The sequence below is a fragment of the Erpetoichthys calabaricus genome, chromosome 2 (assembly GCF_900747795.2).
Source record: "Erpetoichthys calabaricus chromosome 2, fErpCal1.3, whole genome shotgun sequence".
NCBI lineage: Eukaryota > Metazoa > Chordata > Cladistia > Polypteriformes > Polypteridae > Erpetoichthys > Erpetoichthys calabaricus.
Genome location: NC_041395.2, coordinates 152366697 through 152387897, shown reverse-complemented (window position 1 = coordinate 152387897; position 21201 = coordinate 152366697). Strand labels below are relative to the sequence as shown.

Sequence of the window (21201 nt, the reverse complement as noted above, 5' to 3'; positions counted from 1 at the left end):
TTTTAAAACAAATAATCCCCTGAGTAGGCGAAATTTACTCTGGGGGGGTTAATCTATCCTCAGTTGGGAACCTCTGGTGTAATGCAACTGTAACAGCTCAGTTTCATTCGGCGACCTGGAAAACCCTACCTCCCTCTGGCACAGTGCTCTCATAGTCTCACTCATCTGAGGACCAGACGCACCAGCGTCTTTAAGAGGAGGAAAAGGCGGGAGGACATATGTGCGAGCACGCGCGCGCGCACACACACACACACAAACAGACAGACAGACAAACACACACACCGGCACGCACGCACACACAGGCGCGAGGCGGACGGTCTTGCTGCCGCCCTCTACGGGCTCTCATTGGCAGTTGCCGCAGACACAGCCCAGCCTCTCTGTTTTTCTCATCTTGTCTTCTGCGGGCGGAGCTCGGCTCTTGCTTTCCAATGGAATTCAACGGTTGTCTAAAGCTCAGAGAAGCGTGTTGCAGAAAAAGAGAGTCTGTCTGAGGACAGATGTGCGCGGCCCTTCTGCAAAGCAACCCGGAGCAGCAACGCAACCCGCAGCCTAAGGATCTGAACCAGCTTTAACATGTGGCAGCCCGCCAGCGAGCGATTGCAGGTAGGACCCGGGGCTTCCCGTCTCTTTCCAGGTGTACAAGAGGCACGCCACTCTATAATAACTGCGAGCGACAGCGCGGAGATGCGCTTTGGCTGTTTGTTCTTGTGCATTTCTAGCTTTTGCTGTTGCCATCGCGAATGCATTCAGTTCAGTTACTTCGGTCCGTGTCACTGCAAGCATCACATAGGCACAAGAAGGCGGTATTGATTAAAATCACTTTTGTCCTCTGTTGGCCATGCAAACAGAGTGTAATAAAGGCCGTTTTTCAGGCTTATAACATGCATCCTACCTGGTACGTGCGCAGTATGCTGTCTTAAATATGAGTACGTGGAGTATATCAATAGATGCATAAAAATATCCTTTGCACGCCCGATTGATGTATAACGTACTTTTAAAACTAGGCTTTGATGTGAACATTTTAAATAGCATACTTTAAAGCTTAACGTAAGAGTGGTAATACTCATGACTGTGTATAAAATGTTTGTTAGAGGACCACATAGTCTTTGTGCGTATGTATATATTTATAGATATTACATATTGTACACGTATACACAGTATGAGAGCAAATGAAGATTGAGGTATGTCAGTCTAGATATCCGTTTGTGTGTCTTATGATATCGATATACCATATTTAAGGTACTAACTCATCACCAGTATGTTGACCGCACACTGCATGTACAGTATATACACAGTGTACACACCATGCATGTATTTGCTTTCTTTTACTAAATTGAATCGAGAGCATTTTTCTATATACAATATATTTATTAAATATACAGTTAAACTGTGCCTACTGTGTAGCTGCTGCTAGTCTTGTCCTTATGTTGCTTTGCTGCATCAGCTATAGATTTTTTGCTATATGTAATGTCTCAATGTTCTCTTTGTGTTTTCGTTTGGTTTCCTGCAGTGCCAGTGGGTATTTATGGATGGATGTGTGTGCCCATCGTTGATGAACACATAGGGAAGGATTTTGCTTTCCATTCATTGCTGCCAATGTTGTAATAGCACACTGTGATCACAGACAATCTCTGAAATTGGTTGAGTGTGTGTGTGTGTGCGTGTGTATGTCTGTGTATGTGTCTATATATATATATATATATATATATATATATATGACTGAGAGATGGTGTATTTACACTATATGCATAGTGCTGGTAATAACATTTTCTCTCTCATTTTTAAAAGTGAATATGTATCAGTAAGATATATTAATTTTCATATATAGTGCCTTGATATAGTGTTCAGCTAAAAAAAGTTAAATTAATATTAAGAAAAAAACAATTAAATTAAAAAGTATTATTTTAATGTAATACTCCAACATAGAGCATTTCCATGTGCATAGTAAACAGTGATATCCAGATATGTTCAGGGTGTATACATGTAATATGTACAGTATTTGTGGTGTATCTGTTGTAATACAGTAGATATGCGTTTGTGCGTGTGTGTGTTACATAATAAATGCCTATAACGTTTTCAATTAAGCTAGTTCAGGCTAGTTCAGCGTGTTGTGTGAAACTTTCTGCCACATCTGTTTACAAGATGTTAGGCTTTTCATTACAGTTCTCTCCTTGTGTAATGCATTCCATTTTGTTTCATTTTAAGCACTCCTATACTAAGTATAAAAGTTTTGTTACTAAAAATACAGTTTTGTTACTTTTGTAGGGAAACAATTTTTTCTGACATTTATTAAGATCTCAGAAGTCCTTGGGTTATCCATGCCTTAATACTGGCTATTCAGACCTTATCCCTAAATGCTGTCCAGATGGTGGGCTAAATATTGCCAAATGAACTTGCACAATCTTACTGACAACTCTTGGCAGAATTGAAAGTCTGAATGTTGAAGTAAACTAGATAGCTACCATAAGTTAATAATTGGGCCATGACACTGTCAATGTTTCAGGGCAGAAATAAGTATACCTTGACAGTAACATATGTTTCTGTCCAAGATATGATTGAAAACTCTAACGCAGGTTACAGGAATACTCCACTGAAAAATTATACATTTTAAAATTTTACTTACCTTTTGTTGTTTGTAGTAAAAAATGTTTATTTCATGTTTTTATTGAGAAAGGAGATAACAGAGTTCCTGATACAATAGGCTTCTATTTGGTTTCATGGTGAACAAATGGCAAACAATTTCAAAATTTTTCATGAATAAAATCTGAATTTATTCATGTCACATAAACCATATGTCAGGTATCCAGTGTGTCGGTTGGCTGGGGGCTTATGCCCAGCCGGGATGCCTGGAAGGACCGGGAGAGGGATTATACCTCCCCTGGGCCACGAGAGGGCAGCTGCCCTGGTCTGTATGGGGGCCACGGGAACTGAGCATGGAAGCTCAACCCTACAGGGGCCCGTAGCCACCACCAGGGGGCGCCCAGAGGATTGAGGAGCCCTGGATGTCAGTACTTCTGCCACACCTGGAATGGCTGCCAGAAGGAATACCAGGGACACCCGGAGTGCTTCCGGGTGCTCATGCAGCACTTCCGCCACACCAGGAAGTGCTGCCGGAAGATCGTCAGAGGGCACATAGAGCACATCCGGGTGAATATAAAAGAGGCCGCCTTCCTCCAGTCATAACCTTGCTCTACACGTTTGATATGATGTGAAGTGCCCTGGTAACCAATGAATAGCTAGTACTGAGGAGGAATCCTGACCAGTGAATAGGGGAGGAGGTGGGACTTCATTTCACAAGATCATTCTTGTTTGATTGTGCTACCCAACTGTAAATGATAGAGTTTTCTGGAAATGGTTTATTTAACAATTTTTTTTAAGCAAAAATACATGTGTCTGGGATGTTGCGAGAATGCAACTGGATATCTGGCATATTGATTAAGTCAAATGAGTAAACTGAGATTTTTACATTGACTCTCCCAGACCCCCACATTGGCAGTGCCAAGGTCAGCATTACAAGTCCTGGATGCTGACCATTAAGTTCATTCCTAATCACTGTGCAACCATGCTTCTCCGGATTTTAGTGTACTATACTCTTTTTAAAGAAAGTACTTGGCAGAAGAGGTAACCAGAGACAACCGTTTATGTCATACAGTAGTTGTTACACCAATAATTTTATGCTTTATAAGGGCTGTCAACATTGATGCATTAACACGTGATTAATTTTCAAGTTATTTACCTTTTTCTTAATCACATTAATCAACACCTCTTGCAATGTAAGCCAGTGGTTTTCAAACTGAAGGATGCAGCTTTAGCAAGGTTGGCATTATTAAAAACATCAATTCTGACTTTAAAGATTGTCTTTAAATTGCCTAGTTTTAAAATAAACATACAGGTAACTGGAGATGTTTTTCAGTTACTGCATAAAAGTAATCATATACTGATGTAGTTATACACAAGAACAGCATAGTATACAAACAGCTGTCAGGTGATACGTGAAGGAACAAAAAAAAAAGTTTAAAGACTGGGACTTAAAAGAGCACATATTGTAGTGGCTGAGCATAAACCTTATTTGTGGGCTAGATCCTTTGGTGCTCCAGCTTCCATCTTTCCAAACTTAAGTCTTTCAAAGCTAACATTGGCCCCAAGGTCAAGGCTCCCTTTTGTTTCCACAACTCACACAAAGACCAATAGATTTCTGTGAAAGTGAGTGTCAGGTGAGTTCTCTCTTTCTCAACCTCTCCACTCCCTGCTCTCCTACACGTGCAGGCTGCAAAGGGTTTGTGCTTCTCTCTGTTTTTCTCTTGCAGGACTGGTTTGCAGTATTATAAGATTTTTAATCTCAGTGGTTGTGCCATCATTTTTAGAACCGTTTTAGAAATTGGCAGAATGTACAATGAAGATGAATTTTAACAACTATTAATAATAAAATACTTTACCTGTATCTAAGATTTCATAACATTTTAGTATTATAAATATTAGTCAAAAGCAGAAAGATAATCTTTTGGACCGAGTTGTCAGTTTTTTGTAAACTTCATCCTCCCTTTAAAAATAAATACAGGAATTGGCTGAAGGTAGTAGCAGAACTGTGCTTATAGGTATTGAAACTGTATCCTGACATACAGTAGATATAATACAATACAATTTATTTTTGCATAGCCCAAAATCACACAAGAAGTGCTGCAATGGGCTTTAACAGGCCCTGCCTCTTGACAGCCCCCCAGCCTTGACTCTCTAAGAAGACAAGGAAAAAATTCCAAAAAAACCCTTGTGGGGAAAATATGGAAGAAACCTTGGGAAAGGCAGTTCAAAAAGAGACCCTTTTCCAGGTAGGTTGGGTGTGCAGTGGGTGTCAAAAAGAAGGGGATCAATACAATACACAGAACAGAACAAATTCTCACTGCAGTATAAAAATAAAAATTTACAAGTACGGACCAGAATTTAAAAGTAGATGATATCACATAATATGATTTGGATTTGTTTAGAGTCCTGGAGACCTCAGCCATCAAGCTGCCGCCCCCCATTTGGCCATTTCACAGCTGGGCCAGCCAATCCGATGAAAGGACCCCTCTGCCCCACATTTAATAATAATGAGCCTATAAAAATAAAGATACGCAACCTTCACAAATGGCTTTGTGTTATTTTCCTTTTTTTTGACCTGGAGTTATATGTAACTTGAGTTACTTTTCTGCCTTTTTTTGATGTGTTTTCATGTATAACTGTCAGTCAGTCAGTCATCCTCCAACCCGCTATATCCTAACACAGGGTCATGGGGGTCTGCTGGAGCCAATCCCAGCCAGCACAGGTAGCACGGCAGGAACAAATCCCCAGACACTGCCGGGCACACACACACACACACACGCACACACACCAAGCACACACTAGGGACAATTTAGGATCGCCAACGCACCTAACCTGCATGTCTTTGGATTGTGAGAGGAAACCCACGCAGACACGGGGAGAACATGCAAACTCTACACAGGGAGGACCCGGGAAGCGAACCCAGGTCTCCTTACTGCAAGGCAGCAGTGCTACCACTGCGCCACTGTGTCGCCCATGTATAACTGTATACTTTTTTAAATTGGAAATATTTAAATTTTAGACTTTCAAATTTTTATGCCTTATGAAACCATGCTACTGGTATTATGTTAAAAAAGAATTAGAAAGTGTTTGATGTACATAGGAAAAACTAAAAGATATACACAACTACACAATGAATCTCTGCAATCAATTGTTAAAATCATTAAATGCAATATTATGAGCAGGGGTGTGAGTTAAGACATCTTATTTTAGTTGTGCCTAGTTAGAGTTCAGTACTTAACTATTTAGCACTGAAAGAAAATGAAGATACTTTAAAAAATTTTAGTTCCTGGAAGTGCTATGCCAAGAAAAAAGACAGAAAACCCCTGACCTGGAGATACCATGTGACATTTAGTCTGCTGTAGTTAAGCATTTGCTTTGATGAACATTTGTACTGTTACACAAAATCCGGCAGTGTTAACTACTTATCGATAATCCTCCAAGACCATGCTCCACTTCATTGTGTTGGATTTATGTTAGTGGGGCCCCTGACCAAATGGTACAACATTTTGGGGTGTCTTATTTAAAGTTTGTAAACCCCTTATCTAAACAATTCTGTTAATAGTGGCTGAAGAGAATGACATTTATGATATTTGCTTCTGATTTCAAACACTCTCTTAAATGGTTCAAAGAACAAGATTGTCCATACTTGTAAACTTAGTGTAGGCAAATGTAAATATCACTGGAGTATGATATCCTTGGCTTCTCGCATAAGAGCAAAATATGCATGATGGCACTGTTGAAAACTCTTAATGTTGGGCAGCAAAATCTGTGGCAGACTATAGTCCATTGATATACAATGATGCATTGTAAATAGATTGAATCAGTCTGCAAACCCCTAAATTTAGTTAACGATATTGGGCTGAGACATGTCATTCAGCGAGGTTTGACAGTTCTTACACATTACCTTCACTTGAAACAGTTGTGTTGCATATTAAGTATTTATATGAAAGGCATATGCCTTTATAGTTTGAGCAGCTAAGAAGTTATACAGCAGTTATACAGCATTCACTGGGGACTACCGGACATTGCCGAACTACTTCGTTAAACGTGATTAATCTTGATTAATCCTGGTACATGTGATTAATTGCAATTAAAAATTCATTTGACAGCCCTAATTTTTATTTATTGTTGGAAATTGGGGTTAACTAATACTTTGCTATTATTTATATAAACACAGGAGTAATCTGCCAGTAAAGTACTACATTGGTTAGAAAAGTGAATAAAAGTACTTTGCTTATGAAAGTGTAATATACATGTGTTTTGAAACTAAACAGGCATTTGATAGATAGTTATACAGCATTGTGGATTAATAAGAAAAAAAAAGTTAAAGGTTATTTCCATGCTGAAAAGGAAAGAAGGATAAAAACAACTGTTTTGGCTGTATAGCCTTCATCAGGTGTGTAATCTCAGGTTAATAACCTTTAAGCATTTTTTCCTTTGCACAAACATGCTGAGGCAGCGCAGCTCTAACTCCATTATAGATTAATGTTTAGAGTGAGGTAGCAACAACATTAATTATGTTAAGTAAACTGAAAATATTGAAGCTTCTATGCAAATGATTTCTAGCAAGCCTGGCTTATTCAAATGTATATGGGTAAGTCAATCTGCACTTTTGTGATTATTTTGTTTGGTATGGCTGTACAGCTTACCTCACACACATGTGGAAACATTGTGTATCTGTGGTCACAGTGGTAGTTTCAACCTTAATCAGGCAATTTTTTTTGTTGTTTTCCTGGAGTGAACATGGCTGTTCTTCTTTATGTTTGCACCAAAGGGTGGTGAGCAGAGATCTGATTTTCATTTTCTGAGATATGACATGTTACCATTCTACATTCCTTGCCTTTTCAGCTTCGTACTGGTCTTTTTTGACCACACCATGTGGTAGGCTTTCTTCAGTTATGGATTTAAAAAAACAACAGAAGCTGTACCTTGTCTATTTTCTTAAACAGTAACATTAATTGTTTTGTTAACACTAATGGTACTACTACATATATACTTGAAAACAATTTTTGTGGACCATTTATGTGCCACATATGGTACATGTGTTGATCACGATGGTGAACAGGTTGAGACATTCCTGTAAATGATCTTGCACATATGAAGTATGTTTTGTGAATACATTGTTTCCGCCATTCAAATGTTAACATAATTTTGACTTACGCTGTATAATGCCATCTCTCCTCTTTATAAAAATACTGTAAGACATTTAGAGCTGTTAATCGATCATGACTTGTCAGTTCAGTTCAATTCTTGATTTGTGATTCCATCCGATTCAAAATAATCCAATTCCAAATAGATTGCAGTAAACTAGAGGTTTCCAAAATGGGTGGGGGGCAGCAGCAGCCCTGCCAAGACCGATGTTCTTAAAAAATTAAGCCAGATTTTTAAAGATTATCCTTAAATTATCTCATGTAGTTTTTAAATAAGTGTACCTAAAAAGTGTGACTATAAAACATCTAAGTGAAACTTCTGAAACTAAGAAAAAAAAGTAGCTATAAATTCTTTGTTCTAAATACACTTTTGTAGTTTACAGTGTAATGTTTGGCGTATCATTTGTTTAAATATAAGTAGTTGATTGCAGGGGCTCCCAAATGTTTTTGATCAAAGGCCCCCCAAAGTATTATAGCATCTGGTCAGGGCCTCCAACTAATATAAACTCAATGCTGCAAAGCAGAGCACAATCTTGGACCTCGTTACTTCTAAGAGTAGTAACACAGCATGATTTAGGATAATAGTAGACCTATCAAAATCAAAGTGAGTGCGTTCACTATAGTAAACTACTGACAAATATGTCATCAGCTGTGGTCTAATATCTCTAGGCCAGTGAATCTCAACCTTTTTTCCCCTCTAGGAATTGAATACTGTATTTTGAAATACCACGGTATGTTTATAGGCACTTACAACTAAAGGTGATGTTTCTTAAATCCTTGTCCCTAATATTGTATTTTGGGATTTTAACAAGTAATGCTGATCGTTTTTGTGTAGGTTTTGGTATATGTTTGTAATGAATTATTTTTTTGTATGTACGGATAGTAGTGTGGTTTGATATCAAATAAAAAACTGAAAAGTTAAAATTTCCATAGTTTTCATATTAAAATTTTTTACAGTGAACAGTATACATGTGAATTCAGATCATAAGAAGCATTCACAATTTACATACTACTTCAGATCAAAAAAGAGCAAAATAACTCAAAGTCAATGTGGAGGCTGAATCTGCTTCTTGGCTATACCCTTTAGGTTCCCCCGTTCCTGTATTTATTTTTAAAGGAAGAATGAAGGCCCCTGTTAGTTAACAATTCTGTCTGAAACAAAAACTTTCCTTTATTGATTAATATTAGTAAATGCTAAAATATAATGTTATATAAGTTTATTTTTTATTAATAATTGCTAGCATTCATCTTTGTTCATCATTGTGTATTAATCTGCATTAAAAAGACAGTTTCTATAAACATTATAAAAATGATGGTAGGATAAAAATGTTTACAAAATTAAAAATATTGTAATGTTGGAGGATTAGACCTGAGTGAGAGAGACAGAGAGACAGACACTGTGCAAATTACTCATTGGGAAGTGGAGTGGTTGAAAAATATGACAATCATCTCTTAAGATGATCTTTTTTTGAAAAAATCCCTTGGTTTTGAGGTATGGATTTTGGACAGGCTCATATCTGGGGAGTGAGAGAGTGGGGTTACCTTGGACCCCAGATAAGAAGAGGAAGACTTTGATTTGGCATGGGTGGGCTGTAGACGCTGAAGAAGAGGAGAACAAGGTGAAGTGGGTGAGATGGGAGTGAACTCTTTCAGCAGATGCACTGTGAGATGAAGCTGAGCGGAGCAGTAGAATTGAGACAAAGTTGAGCAGAGAGAAACAAGATCATCTGCTGTGTTTTTTTTTTTTTTTTTTTTATGGGTAACTTTTTCCTGGTAATTTGTGCGTGTGTTTCCTTCATGTATAAGAGCTGCTCACTGTATGTCATAGCTTGAGAACTTGCAGTTCTAGTCAGTAATTGCAATGATATTAGGATTAGTCTAAAGCAACAATTGAACATTTTAAGTTATGCTTACTTAAAATATAACTAAAGTGAGTATAGTCATGAGTCAACGATTCCTTCCTAATTTGTGAAGTATCAGCAAAATATATTAAAGGAATAATCCACCCAACAGTGCTGCACAGTTCCATGCATTATGCTCACCTATAGTAAATATGATTTTGAATTCCTGCAAAGAACTGTGTGTCTCCTCTTCGATTTAAGTGTAATGTAGATTACAAATAATCAAGAATCAAACTGCATTTGGTCTTCATCCCACTTTTCGAAAGGATGCCTAAGCAAACTGTTAGTCATTTAAGGCCCATTTATAGTTGGGTGCAAACCACTGTAGACATGGATGTGAACAGAGCGTGCGTACCCTGGTCAGTTTATAGAACAACCATATACAGTAAGTGTGTGATACTACGTGTTTACTGAATAACCCAGCAGTTTCCTTTGTGCAAAGGCAAAGAAAAAACTTACCACTCTTGCAGATATTTTAATTTCTGTCTGCACATATTTTCATCTTTGCCCAGAATCCGGGTGATTCCTCACCATGAATTTGTGTACATTTGGCCATTTCTGAGTGCTTTTAATGTTGGATTGTAGAGGTATAAATCACTTCATGCAACTGTTCCCCGAATGAGACCATTTTTTCTTGTTTACTTCAAGATCAGTTGACTTGCACAGGGCTGCATGTTCAAAAATTCAGACCCTTGCAGCAAAGCGGAAATGCAATATAAAAATGTATAAGTGTGCTTTTACACATCGCATTTCTTTTGGTGGGAAGATCATTTGACATACTAGGGAATTTGTTTTTGAAGGAAAACATTGTAGATGCAACTACAATACATTATAAAACATTTGGGTGGTAAAAGTAAAGATTATTTATATTGCATATACCATTTTTATGTGGCCTGGAAAAAGTTGTCAAATTTATTTGTCACAATCATGGCAATAAACTCTTTTGCCTCTAGAACTTGTGCTCTAAAGTAAAGCATTTGGGGAAAAAATGGTGTCTCCCACAGCCGCTTATAATTTTGATCTATGGGGCACCACAGTAAACATGAGACAAAAGCCTTAAAATTTACTAAAGATGTCCACTTTGAAGGCAAGAATGTTGCAGTGTATTGAAGCGTCAAGAGATTGCATGGATATTGGAAAAGAAGATATAGAGTTTTTGCATCAATATATTTTCTTCCATTTTTACAAATGTCCAGCTATTCAGTTTCTTTCCTGTCTTCCTCAGCAGCAACATTTAACATCAATAACCATGTTTTTATTGGATAAATATGTGAGTGGGGCAGTTTCAGCTGTACTTTGATAGAATTTTGAGCACTCAAGCTATATTTTTGTTCAGTGATTTTAGTTTTTGTAAACACCTATACAATTAACCCCTCATTTTAAATCAGTGATATTACTGACAATAGGAAGTCTTTAGTCTTGTGGCTGAAACTTAAGTCCATGAGCCGTGGAACTGGCTAATGTTAAACCTGTGGAAAAGATAAAATAATGTCTACCAAGAGCAAATGCCTTTGTTGCAGAAAATGGAGCTTATTGTTACCACTATTGGAAAACATAGATGTGTCCTCAGATGAGCATGGTTTATTACACAGTGCTGTTTTTTGTGTTGTGATTGGGATGAATTTACAGATATCATCAATCATGAAGTTCTGGAAATACTTTTGCATTTTCCAGAACTGAGCTGGAAGAAGATATCAAAGATGGAAATGTCAAATTAACAGCTTTTTTTACAGTAAATTTTTTGATCTTAAAAGCTGCCACAGCACATTGATTGATTCTGAAACCTCAAAGCTCCAAGTGATGGTGTGAAATGTAAATATCCATATTGGAGATTTCTTAAGGTCTTCAGTTAGAATATTTACATCTGATTTAAGCTGTGCAGTATGTTTTTAATTATATTTTCACATCCTAGGTACATGTACTTTGAGCCATTGTAGTTGGAAGACAACATTGTTCTGAGCCGCTACAGGCACAGGCTTTTTTTCATATTGTTCAAAATGCATAGTTCTGATTTGTAACTTGGGTTTTGTTAGACTGGCTATTTATTGTTTACGTGAAGACTATCAATGCTGTTTGCTGTGAACAAATAATCAGAAGCTTATGCCAAGAATCTGATCAAACATTACTTCCAGGTTTGTTTTGTTGCCATAAATATACCTTTATAACACAGAAAGGGTGTTATATGGAATCAAAACCTTTGCTTCTTCAAAGTTAATTTATACAGTAAGTTATTTTTGCTTCACACTTTCTGAGGTGTCCCATAGACTGTCATTGTAAGCTAAAGAGAGAGACTGTATATATATTCTCCCAAATTATATATATAAACTAGCTGATTGCCCAGTGGCTTCGCTCACTGAGTGCAAGGGAAACAAATAAAATGTAGTCTATAAGTTATTAAACAGTAAAACATTAACATTTAAGAAGTAAAGATACACTGAACACTACTGGAGTGGTTTCGGGTAAACTACATTTTAAAGGCGGTATAACACAACAGGTAAGTAGTACTAACAGCAGCTAAAATGTATTTGGATCATCTCTTGGTAGTACAGTAGATTCCTTGTGAAAGGCGCTTCACGACTGTTGTGGTATAGAAATTACATTTTCTATGTGATCGTGCAAATTTCTGCCTGATAACCTTGCACTATGTGCTTGTGATTTAAGAGAAAAATAATTCTGATAAATGTGGACGCTGCCCTTCCGTGCTTAACGGGCAGAAGGTCCAAACAATTCCCAAGTCCAACAGTTTACATGAAGAGGTTTGTACATCTTCTTAGATGTAAACTCTCCATCTTTTTAAAATAATTGATCACAAAAGTAACCTTGAATGTTGAGGGGTTTTAGTGACCCAAACTCACCTTAAGGGACAGAAAGTAGTCCTGCAGGGCAATTTACAAACAGAGTCCTGCTTCGATGGCGCCGATTACACTCATTCGCAAAGATTTCTACTCTCCCAAGAGCCGACGGGGCACTTGAAATGTCACAAACAGTGCGAGAAGAGAGGGCTGCCCGAAACTGCGAAGCTCTCGACCCGGCAGAGCAGCCTGACATTCCGTGCCCCCCAGCGTCCACTTTGTTCTCACGACCCCTCGCCAGTGAAGGTGGTCTCGTGTTCACATTGTTTACAGCTCGGTGCTGTTAAAAAGCTTGTTTTCCACATCTCTTCTACTATCAAGTACTGCCAACTAAAAAGAAGTTACAATGTGGCAGTTTCCGCGACAGTCACATGGAGGAATAAATAAAACTTCTCTGTCAGAACGCGCCTGGCGGCAGACGGCTCAGTGCTGTAGTCCAGAGATGAAAGCTGGGAGAGGGCGACGCGGGGTGCACTTCTATGGGATAGAGCGGCGTGTTTGTGTTTACTTCTTTTCAATATCAGTAAAATAACTCTCACACAAATAATAACAATTCGTAAAGATGATATAAAAATGGCGTCCATAAACGAAGTGATTAGTTCCTGTATTATAATATGTTCTGTGGTCATACGTAATTTCCGTTTCATACATAATTTCCATATTGCGTGGTCATACGTAATTTCCATTTCAAACGTGAAAAGAATTTTATATATATATAGATTATATATATATATATATAATTTTTTTTAAATAATTCCTCACTTAAGAATACAGGGTAGATGAATGTACACCATGGTTGGGAAAAAAATAGCAAATCCATCCTTTAAGCTGGATTTATAATGATGGCTGGACAATTTTTTTTTTTTTATATTTAGTCATTTTTAATAGATTTGTTCTTAAACAGTATTTTCTAGTAATAGGGCATATAACCCAAGGCCAGAAGACAATAGGCTTTGAATGTAATCTAATTTCAAAATAAAAGAGGAAGATAATTCATATGGTTATATTTTCAAGTAAAATTTAGAAAAGCTGCACAGCTTAAGATGCCTTCATTTTTTTCTCATTTGTTACCTGCCTGATAAGATAAGTTTTTGTTCTAAAGCAGATGACGAAAAAGTCCTTCTCCAGATACCCACACTCAGAGATGGTCGTGGTGTCAAGAAATGTTTATCACTAGGTTCACACTGTTTTAATTTTTGCACTGGCAGTTTGCAAGTTTTCAGTGGGTCAAATTAAAAATATCCGTCTAAATGAAAGGGTTCTGATTTACTACCCTTAAATTCAATTTCAATATTTTTGGATTTACAGTGCTTATGGCTAGTGGTAAGCCAGTGCAGACATCCAGTGTTCTTAATTACACTCTTTTTCCTGGCAGACTGCTATGTGCAAATTGTTGCAGGATGCTGTTGTTAAGTTGTATGGTAATGCTGTAAGCTAAACAGTCTATGAAATTTCTGAAAACAGGAACAGCTTTTAAAAACAGGAGAATGAAGTTTACATCTACAAATGAAATACAACAAAATACAAATTTGAGTAAAAATGACCATTGGACAGGTCTACACACTATTATAAGTTGAGATGGAATGATGGTATGTGGGGTTTTTTTGTTTTTTTTTCTTGCTTCATGTACAACAAATAACAACAAACAATGAGAAAAAAGTAGGGACTTGAACTATTTTGTGATACTCTCTACTAAATATCTAGAGAGTATATCACAATGGAACATTGTTAGTCTGCTTGTCTTTAGTTGTTTTTTACAGACTCCTATATGAAGTTAGCTTGTCTAGTGTTTGATAGCGAAGTTATAGCTTTGAATGCTCAGATCTGTGGATTCAGATTCTACTGCTAATTTAATAAGTGGCCTTGAGCTGGTCAGTTATCTCTGTTATGATTTTGTAGAAATGTTTCACTGTATTCCTCAAACATTTTAAGATTGTTTTTGCCAAAAAGTCTGATTCATTGGTATAGATCTAAGTGTGCTGTATATGATATCCACATCTGAAACCACTCATTTCCAGTGTTGTCAATGTTGGTGTAAGAGAACAGAATCAGCTAGTTCATTGTTTGGAGAAACTCAATCTAGTTCACATGTTGTCAGAAGTGGGTACATAAAAGAGGCAATGATTGTGAACTTTATAGAAAGTGTGTGAGTAAGGTGTACAATTTTTAAATGTGGATATTAGAAATGGTGTTACTATTATTATTGTTGGTGTTGGTGTTATTTTGTCCCACATGCTTTTGTTTTGTCACCTTACTGGCCTCCTCTCACTCCCTTTAAATACATTACTCCTTAGACAGCTTTGTAACATTTTCTCTCCAATGCCGGAGAGGCTGTTTTAGGAGATAGAATAGGGCACAGGTTCCAGAATTTCTACCACACGCTTCTCACCCTTGTTATCACTGATGTGTCCTCATCTCCATTTACTCCCAACATATAACCAAAGTAGCAAAACTTCTCTATTTTCTCCAAAACAACATAAAATATGCAGTAACAGATATGTAGAGGAAAAATGTGGTAAATGAATGCAGAAAGATACCCTGGGTTTAGTTTTTTTTTTTTTATAAAAATACAAAGTTAAATAACAAAAGTAAAAACCTAAACCTAAAATAAAAACACAAAACAAAATAAATCACTAGTGAGGTTGAAGCCCACATTTCTCTGGGTAATATTTTTAATGGACAAGCTCACCTATTATGCTCCGGTCACATACAAGTGCATGCACAAAAATATTGTTTACTTGTATATAAATGCTGTGTGCAAATATTTAATATTATTGACATTATTTGTGTATGATAATGTCATGTTATGTCAGTCAGTCATTTTCCAACCTGCTATATCCTAACACAGGGTCGCGGGGGTCTGCTGCCGCCAATCCCAGCCAGCACTGGGTGCAAGGCAGGAACAAACCCTGGGCAGGTCGTCAGCCCACCGCAGGACACACACACACACACACCAAGCACACACTAGGGACAATTTACGATCACCAATACACCTAACCTGCATGTCTTTAGACTATGGGAGGAAATAGGAGCACCTGGAGGAAACCCACGCAGACACGGGAAGAACATGCAAACTCCACACATGGAGGACCCGGGAAGCACCGCCGGTACAAAGCTGTTGAAGGCGGCAGCTCACACCCCCTCCGTCAGGAGCAGGGAGAGAGAGAGAGACAGAGAAAAACAAAGTCAAAAATCAATACGTGCCCTTTGAGCTTTTAAGTATGCGAAGCACAGTGCAGCATGTCGCTTCAGGAAGCAGCTGCACACAGAAGGTAGCAACGTGAAGATAATCTTTCAGCATTTTTAGACGAGCGTCCCTATCGTCTAGGTGTGCGAACAGCCCCCCTGCTCACACCCCCCTACGTCAGCGCAAGAGAGAGAGAGAGAAAGTAAGTTGGGTAGCTTCTCAGCCATCTGCCAATAGCGTCCCTTGTATGAAATCAACTGGGCAAACCAACTGAGGAAGCATGTACCAGAAATTAAAAGACCCATTGTCCTCAAAAATCCACGAACCAGCAAAAAATCCGCGATATATATTTAAATATGCTTACAAATAAAATCCGCAATAGAGTGAAGCCGCGAAAGGCGAAGCGCGATATAGCGAGGGATCACTGTATATATAATATATACAGTGGTACCTCTAGTCATGACCATAATTCATTACAAAATGATTTGGTCATGACCCAAACATAATTTCCCCATAAAATTGTAAGTAAACACGATTAATCCGTTCCAGATCGTATGAACTGTATGTACATTTTTTTTTTAAGATTTTTAAGCACAAAAGTAGTTAATTATACCATAAAATGCACAGTGTAATAGTAAACTAATGTAAAAATATTGAATAACAATGAGAAAACCTTGAACAACAGAGAAAACAAACATTGCAAGAGTTTGTGTTAGACCCTTAGAACCGCTCACTGTAAACACTTTTTTTTATGAGTTTTAAGCACAGGGAAAAAATTAAAGTTTGAAAAATCCTTAATTTATACAAAAACTAACCTTGCATGAATCGAGTTCTGGCGTGAAGGAAGTGAGGAGGAAGCTGGGTGGAGAGGTTACAGTTTTGAGGGAGAGTCTGGCTTAGCGATGGAGGGACATTCTCCTTCAGGTGTTTTCTCTCTTGTGATTTCTTCTATTTCATGGGTTTCTGGTGTTTTTAGCCATTTAGTTGGTGGACCAGACTTCATGAAATAGTGGTCTAATGTGACTTGCCTTTTCCTGCACATTAAAACTTTTCGGAAATGCGAGACGACATAGTCGTTCATCATGTTTATCACTCTGTTCGCGACCGCTTTGTCAAGGTGGTTGTTCTCGAAAAAATCCTGGCACTCGTTCCATTTTTCCATGACGACTTTTATTGTGAGTTCCTCTGTCGTCCGCTCCTCCTTGTGATCCAGGACCACGGCGCGTATGAACCAGAAGGGAAACTGGCCGCCAGTGTTTTTGTTCGCCACCAGAGCGTGTGGTCGTGAACAGATGCAAACATTTTGACCAACTTTTTGATTGTAACCTGATTTGTATATGTTTGGAAACGTTCGTGACCAGAGGTTCTACTATATATATATATATAAAATTACAAGGGTACCCAAATTTTTGCAGAGCCAGTTTTTCACATTTGATTTAATTTCATACAACTAAAGACTGTTTCAGTAAAAATCTTTGTTTGGAAAAAACCCCAGTACTCAGATGTTCCTAGGAAATGAAAGACATACCACTGCTATCTTTTTTGTTGAAAGTAAATTATTATGCAGGCTGAGAGGGGTTCCCAAACCTTTTCATATGACTATGTATATATGTATATATATGTATAAATGTATATGTATATATGTATGTACAGTAATACCTCGCTATATCGCGCTTCGACTTTCGCGGCTTCACTCTATCGCGGATTTTATATGTAAGCATATTTAAATATATATCGCGGATTTTTTGCTGGTTCGCGGATTTCTGCGGACAATGGATCTTTTAATTTCTGGTACACGCTTCCTCAGTTGGTTTGTCCAGTTGATTTCATACAAGGGACGCTATTGGCAGATGGCTGAGAAGCTACCCAACCACAGCGCGTATTATGTATTAAATAAAACTCCTCAAATATATTGTGAGCACGGGGGCTGTTCGCACCCCTAGAGGACACGGCCGCTCCTCAAAAAACGCTGAAAGATTACCTTCACAGTGCTCCCTTCTTTGCTGGGCTTACATGTGGCTGCTTTGCAAGCGATATGCTTCCTGCATGGTGCTTCGCATACTTAAAAGATCAAACAGCACGTATTGATTTTTGATTGTTTGCTTTCCTCTCTCTCTCTCTCTTTCTCTCTCTCTTTCTCTCTCTCTCTCTCTCGCTCTGACGGAGGGGGTGTGAGCAGAGGGGCTGTTCGCATACTGGCCTAGAGGATATGGATGCTCCTCTAAAAAATGCTGAAAAATGCTTGCTCCCTTCTTCGCAGCTACTTTGTCCGGCGGTGCTTAGCATACTTAAAAGCCAAACAGCCCTATTGATTTTTGACTGCTTTTTTCTCTCTCTCTCTCTGACACGCACTCCTTTGAAGAGGAAGATATGTTTGCATTCTTTTAATTGTGAGACGGAACTGTCATCTCTGTCTTGTCATAGAGCACAGTTTAAACTTTTGAAAAAGAGACAAATGTTTGTTTGCAGTGTTTGAATAACGTTCCTGTCTCTCTACAACCTTCCGTGATTCTGTGCAAATCTGTGACCCAAGCATGACAATATAAAAATAACCATATAAACATATGGTTTCTACTTTGCGGATTTTCACCTTTCGCGGGGGGGTCTGGAACGCAACCCCCGCGACGGAGGAGGGATTACTGTACAGTAATCCCTCACTATATCGCGCTTCGCCTTTCGCAGATTCACTTTATCGCGGATTTTATATGTAAGCATATTTAAATATATATCGCGGATTTTTTGCTGGTTCGCGGATTTCTGCAGACAATGGGTCTTTTAATTTCTGGTACATGCTTCCTCAGTTGGTTTGCCCAGTTGATTTCATACAAGGGACGCTATTGGCAGATGGCTGAGAAGCTACCCAACTTACTTTTCTCTCTCTCTCTTGCGCTGACTTTCTCTGATCCTGATGCAGGGGGGCTGTTCGCACACCTAGACGATAGGGACGCTCGTCTAAAAATGCTGAAAGATTATCTTCACGTTGCTACCTTCTGTGCAGCTGCTTCCTGAAGCGACATGCTGCATGGTGCTTCGCATACTTAAAAGCTCGAAGGGCACGTATTGATTTTTGATGTTTGTTTTTCTCTGTGTCTCTCTCTCTCTCTCTCTTTGTCTGCTCCTGACGGAGGGGGTGTGAGCTGCCGCCTTCAACAGCTTTGTGCCGCGGTGCTTCGCATACTTAAAAGCCAAACAGCCCTATTGATTTGTTTGCTTTCCTCTCTATCTTTCTGACAGTCTCTGCTCCTGACGCGCACTCCTTTGAAGAGGAAGATATGTTTGCATTCTTTTAATTGTGAGACGGAAATGTCATCTCTGTCTTGTCATGGAGCACAGTTTAAACTTTTGAAAAAGAGACAAATGTTTGTTTGCAGTGTTTGAATAACGTTCCTGTCTCTCTACAACCTCCTGTGTTTCTGCGCAAATCTGTGACCCAAGCATGACAATATAAAAATAACCATATAAACATATGGTTTTTACTTCGCGGATTTTCTTATTTCGTGGGTGGCTCTGGAACGCAACCCCCACGATGGAGGAGGGATTACTGTATATATGTATATGTATATATATATATATATATGTATATATGTATATGTTGTGAATAGGGCGGCCCGGACACAGACAGGCAGACACGTTCACAGTCATCACCACACGTTTATTTACAATATTATTTACAATCCGTAAGTGCACCGCCACACAAACCCCAACAGTCTCCCCAAGTCCAGGCTTTTCCCTCTTTCTCTGCCTTCTCTCACTCTTCAGGCCTCTCCTTGCCGCCTCCTCTCCAACCTCATCAACCTCCTTAGAATTAAGGCCAAAAAGTTCTATCTTGGTCTCATCAGACCAGAGAATCTTATTTCTCACCATCTCAGAGTCCTTCAGGTGTCTTTTAGCAAACTCCATGCGGGAGTTGGCCTTAATTCTAAGCGGTATGTGTGGAGACAACCAGGCACTGCTCATCACTTGTCCAATACAGTCCCCACAGTGAAGCATGGTGGTGGCAGCATCATGCTGTGGGGGTGTTTTTCAGCTGCAGGGACAGGACGACTGATTGCAATCGAGGGAAAGATGAATGCGGCCAAGTACAGGGATATCCTGAACAAAAACCTTCTCTAGAGTGCTAAGGACCTCAGACTGGGCCGAAGGTTTACCTTCCAACAAGACAATGACCCTAAGCACACAGCTAAAATAACGAAGGAGTGGCTTCACAACAACTCTGTGACTGTTCTTGAATGGCCCAGCCAGAGCCCTGACTTAAACCCAATTGAGCATCTCTGGAGAGACCTAAAAATGGCTGTCCACCAACGTTTACCATCCAACCTGACAGAACTGGAGAGGATCTGCAAGGAGGAATGGCAGAGGATCCCCAAATCCAGGTGTGAAAAACTTGTTGCATCTTTCCCAAGAAGACTCATGGCTGTATTAGCTGAAAAGGGTGCTTCTACTAAATACTGAGCAAAGGGTCTGAATACTTAGGACCATGTGATATTTCAGTTTTTCTTTTTTAATAAATCTGCAACAATTTCAAAAATTCTTTTTTTTGTCTGTAAATATGGGGTGCTGTGTGTACATTAATGAGGGAAAAAATTAATTTAAATGATTTTAGCAAATGGTTGCAATATGACAAAGAGTGAAAAATTGAAGGGGGTCTGAATACTTTCCGTACCCACTGTGTATATATATATATATGTATATATATATATGTGTATATGTATGTATATATATATATATATATATATATATATATATATATTCACGGCATTCGTAGTCTGAATCACAATCTGATTGTATGGGTGGTTACCTACCAGGTAACGCTTGTGGTTGGTCAGCAAGTCGGCTAACATCCGCCACGATGCCCTCAGTTGTGAGAAGCAGATCATAGAATGGTTGAAATAGTTTACTGTCAAATAATGCAAAGAGTACGCGACACGTGTTTCACCCTAATTCTGGGCTCATCAGGCGTACACACTCTACTCCACTCCCTCTCGGGAATCGAACCTCAGACGTCAGCGCTAGAGGCGAAGCCCCTAACGTTGCGCCACAGCGTGTGGTTCGTTTATTTGACAGCATGTAGATCGGGGTAATTACATTCACGGCATTCGTAGTCTGAATCACAATCTGATTGTATGGGTGGTTACCTACCAGGTAACGCTTGTGGTTGGTCAGCAAGTCGGCTAACATCCACCATGATGCCCTCATATGTATGTATGTATGTATGTATGTATGTATGTATGTATGTATGTATGTATATATACATATATTATATACATATACACATATATATACATATACATCTATATATATATATATATATATATATATATATATACAGTATATACATACATACATATATATATAGAAGAGTCCTGGTGGTTTCGAACTTCTTCCACTTACGGATGGTGGAGACCACTGTGCTCATTGGGACCTTCAAAGCAGCAGAAATTTTTCTGTAACCTTCCCCAGATTTGTGCCTAGAGACAATCCTGTCTCGGAGGTCTACAGACAATTCCTTTGACTTCATACTTGGTTTGTGC

General features: G+C 38.6%; 1 protein-coding gene across 1 annotated transcript in view; it reads left to right on the top strand.

Annotated features, from left to right (window-relative positions):
* Positions 1 to 332: 332 nt before the first annotated feature.
* The window catches only part of pid1 (phosphotyrosine interaction domain containing 1), a 135006-nt gene continuing 114137 nt past the window's right edge, over positions 333 to 21201 (top strand). The window contains exon 1 of the mRNA XM_028794643.2: positions 333 to 603. Coding sequence (XP_028650476.1) covers positions 574 to 603 — 30 coding nt within the window. The 5' untranslated portion in view covers positions 333 to 573. The remainder of the gene's footprint in view (positions 604 to 21201) is intronic.